Consider the following 12818-nt stretch of genomic DNA (forward strand, 5'->3'; position numbering starts at 1 on the left):
CACGCAGCAGGATACTGAGTTGAGTATTGCATTATCTGTCACCATTGCGTCAGTTCTGTCTCCTGGGAATAAAGTGTCCCCTAGAGGCCAGTGTAGGTTTTGCAGTTCAGTCATATGCATGCAAGCGTGCAGAAGACCATATCGCACCTGCCTGAACCGAAAACCTACATAAAGCACTCCCGTCCACACCCAGTTATACACCCAGTTATACACCCGGTTATACACCCAGTTATACACCCGGTTATACACCCAGTTATACACACGGTTATACACCTCATAATTTATCTTCTTACTTACTGTTTACCATTATAATGTATATGGGATGTTTCTTTGTACATTTATAACTTTATGTTGGGGTGTTGTGACACTTTAAACACCCCAAAGTGGGTTATTTTCATATAACAGCACGACCCAAAGTGTTTTATTCCTCTTATACCACAGCGATTTGGCAATGATTACAAATGTTGCATTCTTAAACAGTTTCTGAACGATGTCTTGTTTTTTACATTTACATTTACATTTATTCATTTAGCAGACACTTTTATCCAAAGCGACTTACAAAACTTTTTAACCATTTCAGTTTATATTTAATGTTGTGGAACCTCCAGAAGACAACTTATTAGTTCCTGTTATCACTTACACTATAAAGTTACATTATAAACTCCTGAATAAGACATAAAATAACATAATAAGACAAAAAAAACAAACATATTTGCCATGTTACAGAGAAACCGAAATGCACAAAAGTCTTGATTACAAAGTGCTGACAATGGAGACTCATTCCATACATTTTAACTAAACATGTCCCAACAGAAAACATCATAGGGTTTAGGGTTTCTAAAACGAGTCTAGGGTTTTCTTTGTTAAATAACAACACTTTCTTATCTTTTATTTATTTTTATTTTTTTTAAAGCCCTGCCATAAGGCAGGGCATAAAAAAAATTGTTTATACTTACAATGTCCCTCCCCACAGAAATATTTCTAATATGTTATTTAAATTACAGCCAGAACTACTGTCAGGGCTGCTGTTACAGAAAATCAATCACCTCCTCATGAATCGTTAATTCAACATTACTGTGGTATAAGATCTAATACGTGCTCCCCAGTTATCCTCATGGTATTTTGTGTAATTATTGTGCAGTGTGAACTGTGTACTGTGCTTCCATGTGTCTTATACTGTGCACACGTTCAGCACTTTTATACATTCCTTTAGATTGTATTTTATATTGCTCCACTGTCCTGCAGGAAACATATTCAATCCCTCTGGAAACATATTCAATCCCCATATTCAATCGACTTATACAATTCCTCTGGAAACATATTCAATCCCTCTGGAAACATATTCAATCCCATATTTAATTCCTGTGGAAACATATTCAATCCCATATTCAACCCCCACATTCAGTCCCTCTGAAAACATATTCAATCCCATATTCAATCCCTCTGGAAACATATTCAATCCCATATTCAACCCCCACATTCAGTCCCTCTGAAAACATATTCAATCCCATATTCAATCCCTCTGGAAACATATTCAATCCCATATTCAACCCCCACATTCAATCCCTCTGAAAACATATTCAATCCCATATTCAGTCCCCATATTTTATCACCTCTGGAAACATATTCAATCCCATATTCAGTCCCATATTCAATCCCATATTCAATCCTCATATTCAATCCCATATTCAGTCCCCATATTCAATCCCATATTCAATCCCCATATTCAATCCCATATTCAATTCTCATATTCAATCCCATATTCAATCCTCATATTCAGTCCCCATATTCAATCCCATATTCAATCCCCATATTCAGACCCCATATTCATTCCTCATATTCAGTCCCCATATTCAATCCCATATTCAATCCCCATATTCAGACCCCATATTCATTCCTCATATTCAATCCCTTATTCAATCCCCATATTCAGTCCACATATTCAATCCCCATATTTAGTCCCCATATTCAATCCCCATATTCTATCCCATACTCAGTCCCCATATTCAGGCCCCATATTCAATCTCCATATTCCCTCCCAATATTCAACCCCATATTCAGTCCCAATATTCAATCCCCATATTCAGTCCCAATATTCAATCCTCATATTCAGTCCCCATATTCAATCCCATATTCAATCCCAATATTCAGTCCCCATATTCAATCCCCATATTCAATCCCCATATTCAATCCTCATATTCAGTCCCCATATTCAGTCCCCATATTTAATCTCATATTCAATCCCATATTCAGTCCCCATATTCAATCCCATATTCAAACCCCATATTCAATCCCCATATTCAATCCCAATATTCAAACCCATATTCAATCCCAATATTCAATCCCATATTCAATCCCCATATTCAATCCCATATTCAAACCCATATTCAGTCCCCATATTCAATCCCCATATTTAATCTCATATTCAATCCCATATTCAATCCCCATATTCAATCCCTCTGGAAACATATTCAATCCCATATTCAATCCCCATATTCAGTCCCCATATTCAATCCCATATTCAATCCCCATATTCAGTCCCCATATTCAATCCCATATTCAGTCCCCATATTCAATCCCCATGTTCAATCCCCATATTCTATCCCATGTTCAGTCCCCATATTCAATCCCAATATTCAATTCCATATTCAGTCCCCATATTCTATCCCATATTCAGTCCCCATATTCAGTCCCCGTATTCAATCCCCATATTCCATCCCAATATTCAATCCCATATACAATCCCCATATTTAATCCCCATATTCAGTCCCCATATTCTATCCCATATTCAGTCCCCATATTCAATCCCCATATTCCATCCCAATATTCAATCCCATATACAGTCCCCATGTTCAATCCCCATATTCTATCCCATGTTCAGTCCCCATATTCTATCCCATATTCAGTCCCCATATTCAGGCCCCGTATTCAATCCCCATATTCCATCCCAATATTCAATCCCATATACAGTCCCCATATTCAATCCCCATATTCAGTCCCCATATTCTATCCCATATTCAGTCCCCATATTCAATCCCCATATTCCATCCCAATATTCAATCCCATATACAGACCCCATATTCAATCCCAATATTCAGTCCCCATATTCAATCCCATATTCAGTTCCCATATTCAGTCCCCATATTCAATCCCATATTCAATCCCATATTCCCCATATTCAATCCCATAATCCCCATATTCAATCCCAATATTCAATCCCATATTCAAACCCATATTCAGTCCCCATGTTCAATCCCCATATTCAATCCCATATTCAATCCCCATATTCAATTCCCATATTCAATCCCATATTCAATCCCTATATTCATTCCCCATATTCAGTCTTTCTGGAAACATATTCAATCCCACTACAAATAAAAAGAACATGAACCAAACTAACGTTTCTCTGAAACACACAGTTTAAATTGCTGACACAGAGGTGTGTGTTTGTGTGTGTTTGTGTGTGTGTGTGTGTGTGTGTGTGTGTGTGGTGACTGGCTTTTGTTTGATGTGACGGTTCCGTCTTCTTGTGGTTAGAGAATATGTGTGTGTGTATGTGTGAGAGAGAGACAGAAAGAAAATGTGCTGGGTGGGGATGTGGTTTAGATTGTGACTGTGTCTGTGTGTAAGTGTGTGTATGTGTGCATACTTGTATGTGTATATGTGTGTGTGTGTGTGTGTGTGTGTGTGTGTGTGTGTGTGTGTGTGTGTGTGGACCAAAGTGTAATGGTGTATATGGCAAAGAGCAAATGAATTCAAAAGAATTTTTGTGTTTGTCTTCTCTTTTTTGTGGCATCTTGTGTTTGGATTATAGGAGATAAAATCTCTCTCTCCCTCTCTCTCTCTCTCTCTCTCTCTCTGTATGTATTTGTGAATTGTATGTTGTGGGAGTGTTTGTGTATAGCAGGAGTAAAGGGTGTGTCTTCATTTCTATCCTTTGTGCTACTGTGCAGTAGGGTTGTCAAATTCCTTCAAAGATTACATTTGAGGGGCTCCCGATTAGCGCAACAGAAAAACGTTCACCCTATCATGGGGAGATCGTGAGTTTGAACCCTGGTGATGCAACAGCCATCTGGGAACCCAGGGAGCAAAACATGCTCTCTGGTAGGGAGCGAAGGCATACTCTCTCTCCCCCACCAATCACAGCAACACTAGCCAGTTGTGGGCACCTATGAATTCATGTATACGGACGAGGCTGGATAGAGGGCACTTTCTTCCACTGCCCTGTGATACAGCAGTTCAGAAGCATGTGTTAGCTGTCATATGATTGCTAGCTGGTGTTTGGAAATTGGCAGGTGACCAAATTTGGGGGACGATGAAGAGAACAAAAAGATCAGTTTGAATTTTAACTAAACTATTTAAGATTTACTATTAAAATGAAATTGAGTGGGTAATTTGTGTATGATTTTATACTACCAGTCAGAGTAAACGTTAGCTACACTGTTTTCATATCACATCAATGATGGACGGTACATATTATTTCACAGTCTGTACAGGATTTAGCAAAGTTTTTTTGGTGATTGTTGTGGCCAAAAATACTTGATTTTGCTGCAACTTTTAACAAAAAGTTTTCACGGTTTTTGTGTTTTTTTGCAGAAAACTAATCGTACAAAATTGTTCTGCACGGTCTTTCGCAGTGATGTTTGTTGGTAAATGAGACCTTTTAGTTGTAATCATGTTCACCTTACGTGAATCGAAGAGGGGTTTGTTTGAATGCACTTTGTTATGATGTCAAATGACACGTCTTGGCCCAAATCTGCAGTAATTTTGAAAAATTGCAAGCTCCTCCGAATAATACAGAGTTTTCTTGATTTTGCATTCATTTCTTTGCATTAATAAATATTTTGGAACTTTACTATCCAGTAGGACTCTGCTTCACTTGTATATATAATCTTTTCTTTATACACAGAGTTGCATTCGCAATGTACTTGCATAAACGTATGAGACTTCTTACACATGTATGTGCATACTGTAAATAAATTAATATAATGTGAGACAGAACACTAGTAGGCCTAATTTTAAAAATCCAAAAAGTCCATTTGTAAGATGCCAATACAATATCAAGGGGAAATAGCAGAAAAGTTTCTGTTTCACCTAGATGGACAAGTCTGTCTTCCAGAGCTTCTTTTTTTCTCTTTGCTCAGCAGCTCTCGTAGTTTACCTGCAACGTCATCTTCATATCCTTCACAAAGTGACATGAAGGCTCTGTAAAAACCATAATGGCTCATAATCGTGTTTTCATTATAAACTTTGTAGTATTTTGGGTTTGAGGGCTCAGAGTTCATTTCAGAAGGAAAATGGGTGTTTGTTTTAGAGATAAGCCTGGAGCACATGAGTGGCGGGTGAGGGCCGAGGCGGAGTGTGCTGAGCGTGCTCCTCCAGCCCTCGGGAGTGATGCTATGTCAGGAATGTTCAATCATAACACTTACTTCGAGTGCATGTGTCATGGCGACACATCAGTGTGTCAGCTTTTCCTACCTTTATTACAACCAGCAGACTCAACGCAACTGCTGTGGATCTGTAAAGATGATCCATAGCATCACTACTAATGTGTAAGGATTGTACAGAATGATTAGGCCAAGGGATATTCTATTTAAATGCTGGTGATTTCAATATAACCTTGAGTGCATTTGTAACACACAAACACTGTTACAGCTTTCATGAAAATTGGCACAATGTCCAGCATATGTTTGATTTCAACCATGGTGCACTGTTAACGCTAATCCATCCATCCATTTGCAACCGCTTACTCCTTTTCAGGGTCGCAGGGAAACCTGGAGCCTATCCCAGGGAGCATCGGGCACAAGGCAGGGTACACCCTGGACACGGTGCCAGTCCATCGCAGGGCACACAATCACACACACATTCATACACCACAGACACTTTAGACACACCAATCAACCTACCATGCATGTCTTTGGACTGGGGGAGGAAACCAGAGGAGTACCCGGAGGAAACCCCTGCAGCACGGGGAGAACATGCAAACTCCGCACACACAGGGCCGTGGGAATCGAACCCCCAACCCTGGCGGTGTGATGCGAACGTGCTAATCACTAAGCCGCCGTGGTTAACGCTAATCATTTATTCCTTATTATTCAAAAACTCCTTACTAGTGAAGCAGAATCCTATTGTATGCATATAGGTGAGAATTTGTGGATTAAGGTACTTATTACAGAGAACAGCTTTTAGAACCAAAGTTGTTGTTTTTTTTAAAAAAAATCCACATTCAAATGCTCCCCGAAACACACCTTTCCAAACTTATATTGGTGTTTTAATATTATGGGTTATTTTGTGTAGATTCATGACATAATCCCTGTTAAGTCCATGTCAGTTCCATGTTGTACCACTGCTAAGTTTGGAAAAGTTTAAGTGGGTGAATACTTATGCAAGGCACTGTATATTAAGCTTTGTTAAAATGACAGATGTGGCAGATAATATATTTTGTGAAGAAACTGATTTCTTCACCCCTAAACAAATAAATTTGCTAGTAAAGCAAGCTGTCAGACTTAGTACATATGCATAATGATCCATAAGCATTTAATTATGTTGATAAAAACACAAAGCGAGCATCTGGTGTGTAACGTTTTTGAGACCAACTCTTCATATACACAATAAAGGTTGTTTTTTTTTTTTTTTAATAAGTTCAAATGAAACTTAAAATACTGAAATACTGAGTATCATATTATGTTGCTGATATGGGATCAGACTTTTCTCTCACACCTTTAAAATCATCTGAACATAGATGAAGGTTCTTTATGGAATGAGGAAGAGATTATTTTTAGGGTTGGTGTATGGCTGATCAACTGATTAACCTAGAAGTTGTTTAAAAGTTGAATAATGTCAGGTTTCTAAACAGGACATTGTGCCTTGATTGGGGGGGGAGAAGGGGGGGCCTTGTCATTCTCATGATTAACATTTTAGTCATCAAATGCATCTTTCTTTATACTAACAAAAGCTCACAGCTCACACTTTCATCTTAATGCCAAATCAGTACCCTTTGTCTGTTCTTCTGGATTCAGTGTCTTTCATCTTGAAGAGAAAATTTGGCGTAAATCAAATCATCTTCATAATCTTGTGGTTTTATAATTAGTATACAAGTAGCTTTGTCTAGACGCTGTATGTTCTTTTTTCTCTAGAGGTGTGTGTCTGTGCGTAACCAGGCACTTTGTGGGATTATGCAGATCCCAGGTTAGGTGGCATTTATTGGCGGCTCGTGGCAGGTGTCGACCCGCAGGCCTCAGGCATTAATGGGCAACTGAAATGCACAGACTCGTGTTGGCTTTCATTAGAAGCTTCAGAGAACAAACCCAGGACTGAGGCCTTCTGGGAAAAGGGGCCGCATCAGAGCTGCTAAAGAGGAGAGGACGGGAGGTGCAGCAATTTTAGATTTGGTCGTCCTGATGAGCATTGAGGCATCTATATAAAAGCATAATCCATTAGATGGATGAATGACGATGTACAGTATATAATGCCAGTAAGAGCCGTTTGTCAGTAAACAGCTGTGTTATTTATAACAGGGTGCCCACATGGGATTTGGCGCTTGAACAGGTATGCAAAATTAGTGTACAGTGCTGCTCTTTGATGCAGTCACCTCTACAGTGTTGTGGAAAAAAACAAGAGTGACACTTTGTTTTTGTGTTTAACATTTCCAAGTCGTAATATATGCCATGCTTAATGACCCCTGCTTTCCGTTGGGTCTGTGTAGCGCTCTCTGTTTGTCGCCAAACTAATGTTGGCCATTTCTCTTATCGAGTATTTGTTTAGTCACTTTTCCTCCGTGTAGCTCCTAGAGGCGGTAATGAACGCTCTCAGGCATGACAGTGTAACTCAGCCTGCAAGAATTTGTCACGGATCAGTCACCCACACCCCATCTTACACATTTAAAGTGCCCCTTGTCTGCACTGCCTGATGGGAAGTGTAGTTTTGCATAGTGTTTGAGACAGTGCATGTGGATGTGTTAGTTATTTAATGTGCATGAACATTAGAGCCCGTGCATGCATGATTGAAAAGAGTGACATACTAAATCCTGCAGATTCATCCGCACGAGACAGAAGAAAAAAGAGATAGAGAAGAGGGCAAGTGTAGAGATTGGCCAGATTTGCTAACAGCATTAAAAGAGCGTAGGTTAGAGTGGGAGATAGAACTGAAGAAAAAGTACAAGGGATAAAAAGCACAAAATCAGCTTAATGTAAATGTATTAGGGCGAGCAGTGGAGACGTGTGTATGTGTGTGTGAGTTTCGGCTCCATAGCCAAGCCCTGTGCTGACTTTGCGCCTCTAAAAGGAAAATTGATTTGGCCGGGATGGAGAGAGGTACTTAGATGAGTGGAAAAGAGAAATGGGATGAAGGGGGTGGGTAAAAATATGGAGGTGCTTTGGCACACCTTCAATTTCTCATGCACACTTTCTTTAACACCTTTTCTATTCTATTTCTATCATCAAAATACACTTTAGCGCGTGTATGTTTTTATGCACCATGAAAGAAAGGTAAAGGGAAAACACCTTAACTCTTCTCAAATTGAGTAAATGTCCTACAAGTGTAATCTAATGAAAGACTACAGGACTGGAGGGTATAATCTTTAGGGAGGAACTGTTTTTAGTGAATGTACACTATCTGGCTCAGCCACTCACTTATCTCAAACCAGGGTTCTCTCTCTCTCTCTCTCTCTCTCTCTCTCTCTCTCTCTCTCTCTCTCTCTCTCTCTCTCTCTCTCTCTCTCTCTCTCTCTCTCTCTCTCTCTCTCTCTCTCTCTCTCTCTCTCTCTCTCTCTCTCTCTCTCTCTCTCTCTCTCTCTCTCTCTCTCTCTCTCTCTCTCTCTCTCTCTCTCTCCCTCCCTCCCTCCCTCCCTCCCTCCCTCCCTCACACATCTATAGACTTTCTTCATATCCACATTCATTTCCTGACTGTCGTGTCCTCTTTTCTCTGTAAACAGGAATCGGGAGTTTGTCCGAGCTAGTAAACATGTGAACTCCTCTGATGGCCACAAATGCTTCCATATTGCTTTAAACTCAGCAAGACTGTCAGGTCAACAATAAGAACTGGAGTATATTTGTAAATCTGTGTAGTTATGTGTTATCTTTCTGGTAGTCTTCAGGGTTAAAATCCTATTTTCTTGACTGAGCTTCAGTACAATTTATGTTCAGAAACCAAGCTAAGAACCTCATAGGTTCTTATATCAGGATATAATTTATAATATATTTTATGTTACGTCTTCACAACTCCATCTTTCCCGTACTGCTGATGGTAACAAAACATAGTCTTTAAGTGTGATTTATGCTGCCAGCTCTGTTCCAGTTCCGTTCAGCCAGCACTTACCTTAACGAATGAGAACTCGTTAGGTGAGGCTATCGCTCCATCATTCCCTCTTCTAATAGAATGTCACATCATGCTGAGCCAAGCACGCTCACTTCTGCACACATACATACGCATACACACACACACACACACACACACACACACACACACACTGCTAATTAAGGTCAGCTCCAACAAATCGATGCTGCTTAGTCTTATCTATCTAAAAAGACATAACAGATTTAGTAGTATGAAAACAGTGAGGGCAGAGATCAGATGTGGAATGATAATGGAACACTGGGGTGACTGTCAAGAAGTCATACTTACAAACTAGTACTCTATGAATATTTTGTATGTACCAGGACTGCAGCAGTTTCCTGAATTCATTTTGCATGCTATTATCCAGTTTGCTTTATAAACATAAGATATACATTGAATTACCCATGTGGCATCAGTCTCTAACACTGTGGTAACACGAGGCTGAAACGATGAATATATCACCCCTCTAACTTCAGCTGATAAAACAAGTCCTACAAGGTTTGCAGGTATTTGATCCAATTATATGCCACCGAACCAGATTTGACTAATAAGTCTCCTTGGTTTTTATTAAAGTGAGGAGCACATTCAGGTTGTTGTGTTATGAATGAACATACATACACACAACAGCTCTTAGTGAATCGTGACTACACATGATCAACTATCTTTATAGCTTCTTTAAAGGATTCTAGTTTAGAAGATCACTTTTTCCACTTTTCTCATAAGAAGTAACATCAGTGTTGTGAGGTTAATGTTGTAAATGTAGTGTGCTTGAAATATGATAAGCTACAGTAGAATTAAGGCAGCATGGTGGTACAGTGGGAAGCGTCGCTTCTTCACAGCTCCAGTGTCCCCAGTTCAATCCTGAGATCACGTTAATGCCTGTATGGCGTTTCAAATATACTGCTCCTGGTTCTTCTGTTTCCTCCCACCTCCCAAAAACATGCCAGTAGGTTTATTGGCTATTCCAAAATAGTCACTAGGTGTGAATGAGTGTGTGAATGTGTGTGTGCATGGTGTCCTGCGATATACTGGCATCCCATCCAGGGTCTATTCCCGCCTTGTTCCTAGTGTTCAGTGCTACCTCCATCAGGATTAAAACTGTTATGGAAGAATGAATGAATGAAATCAATTGGGATTAATATGATTTTAATACTTATTGTGTGACATTTGACAGCTGAGACTGCAGTAACTAAATTAAACAGAGAATTGTCTGAAGAGGGTTGCTACTGTAACATGAGCGATGTTGTCTAATTGGCAGCCAGCTGCACAAGGTGGAATTTGGTTCAGTCTGGGTAGAACTAAATGACAACATTTTGATTGATTTTTTATTGATTTTGACTTATACTGGCCACCTGTTCTCTTCACCCTTCTAAAAAAAAAAACTCCAAAAAACCAATATAACACAGTCATTTTCTATATGGTTACCGTTATCAAGTAAAATCAACTTGTGACAGCCCTGATCCAACATTCCACCTCATGAATCTACTCTTTCTTTACTCTTTCACTCAGACAACTTCCTGTGTATATATTCTAAAAGGTTATGTACTGTATTTGTCCCTTAATGCATCCATTTTATAAACACCTCTCTGTAATGTTTTCCCTCTTATTTCTCTCTCTGTGCAGTGAGTAACTACAGCAATGTACTGGAAGGCCAGTCAGACTCTGATGATGAAGATAAGCTCCATATCGTGGAGGAAGATGCAACCCCCATGGATGGAGCTGACGGTGAGAGTGTTGCCCATGATGATGACGCCAACGGCCCTGACGACCGATGGGATGAAGGTAACATTCCAGCTAGTGGTATTTTTTAGAGGAAAGTAATTGCAGGTTTGAATAAATTAGTAAACTAATATTAACATAAAATACTTCACTTCTGTCACAGAAGATATATTTTCAGTGTCCAAGATTTCTCTTTTTGATGGAAGATGAAACGCTTGTGTTTATCAGGCATTAGCAATTTTTTTTTTTTTTTTTTTACAAATAGTGTAGCACTAAACACCAGAATTCCTGGCCATTAGCTGTTAGCTGATGAATGAGGGTGTGTGTGACATTAGTGTTTAGGGAGGTTCTGAGCTGCTGTGGAGTAGATTTTTACAGTAAAAAGAGTGTATTCAGTTAGTGTGTGTACATTTACGGCATTTGGTAGACGCCCTTATCCAGAGTGGCGCACATTTTTATTTCATTTATACATCTGAGCAGTTTAGGATTAAGGGCCTTGCTCATTGGCCCAGCAGTGGCAGCTTGGCAGTGCTAGGGTTTGAACTCACAACCTTCCGATCAGTAGCCCAGTGTCTTAACCACTGACATGAGTCGTATTGGGTCGTAAATATAACTAAATATACTGGCCTCACAACCATTACTAGCACAGCAACTTACTGGAGTGGGGAAATTAAAGAAAAGAAATGTGCAGTTTTTCCCCAAGCGACATTAATAAAATATATCAGTTTTCACTGACAGATCTGAATTCATTCATCCTTTTTCTTCTTATTCTATTTAATTAATATGGCTAAATCTCAGAAATTGGTCTGTCAGGATATTATGTATGCAAGTTGGGATATACACACTTCTCTGCCTACTCTACCCATAACTCATATGCTCATAACTCAAAACATTCATTAGCAGTATCAGGTCTACAGTATTGACTCAATCGTCTCAAATTTCAGCCTCTCCCCCTCATTCCCTTGTTGCTCTTTAAGCTCTCCATCCTCTTTTTCGCCTTTCTCTCCCCCTACCTAGAGCAGAGGCAGGCAGACTGACTCTCTGTGGGCTCCGTGTTTGTTTTAAAGCCTCTTCTCACCCCCATATACCTTCATCTTCTAGTCTTTATAACAGAGACTCACACTCTCTTGCTCACGCTCAATCATCATGATTAAAAGCAATCGCTGCCTTCTTGAATGCTGTCGGCTCTAATTTTCCCCAGAATGAAACCACACCTCTTCTATTATCAGTGACGGTACAGTGGCTACACAGGCATTTTTCCAGTTCATCAGTTACTCTGTGCTGTCAGCTCACAGTCCAACCACATGTCCTTGCACAAGCAGAGACTCTGTAAAGGTAAAGAAGACAAAGTAGATAGGGGTCTAAGGGAATAAAAATGGTCCCGGTGTCAAAATTCACTCTGGTACCCATGTACACAGGCATTCAGACTGCACACATTAGACCTTTTTGGGAAATGGTTAAGCAAGCGACCTGAGGATCAAAAGAAGGTGGCTTTATTCCAGTCTTGCAAAACTAAATAGCTGTTGAAATTGAGAAAGAAGAGGGAGGAGAGCTTATGCTCTTGCTGCCTCCCCCCACCCTTCTCCAACCGGGCTACATTCCCTAGCGTGTTTTCTTGGAGTGTTTACAAAGATTTTATGATGGTTTCACAATTCGTAAATTATACATTCCCAAGTCCCGTTGGCAAAACATTTACTCCAAATGACCCAAGCTTTCTAGTGTGATTTGGAAACTTTCAGACATCTCAAATCATCACATCATTAAAA

General features: G+C 39.7%; 1 protein-coding gene across 2 annotated transcripts in view; it reads left to right on the forward strand.

The window, feature by feature from the left end:
* Window positions 1-12818, forward strand: part of zeb1b (zinc finger E-box binding homeobox 1b) — a 69788-nt gene that overhangs the window by 36864 nt on the left and 20106 nt on the right. For both annotated transcript variants that reach the window (XM_017483097.3, XM_047159265.2), the window contains exon 2: window positions 10957-11115. In XM_017483097.3, coding sequence (XP_017338586.1) covers window positions 10957-11115 — 159 coding nt within the window. The remainder of the gene's footprint in view (window positions 1-10956; window positions 11116-12818) is intronic.

The sequence above is a fragment of the Ictalurus punctatus genome, chromosome 13, assembly GCF_001660625.3.
Source record: "Ictalurus punctatus breed USDA103 chromosome 13, Coco_2.0, whole genome shotgun sequence".
Classification (NCBI taxonomy): Eukaryota; Metazoa; Chordata; class Actinopteri; order Siluriformes; family Ictaluridae; genus Ictalurus; species Ictalurus punctatus.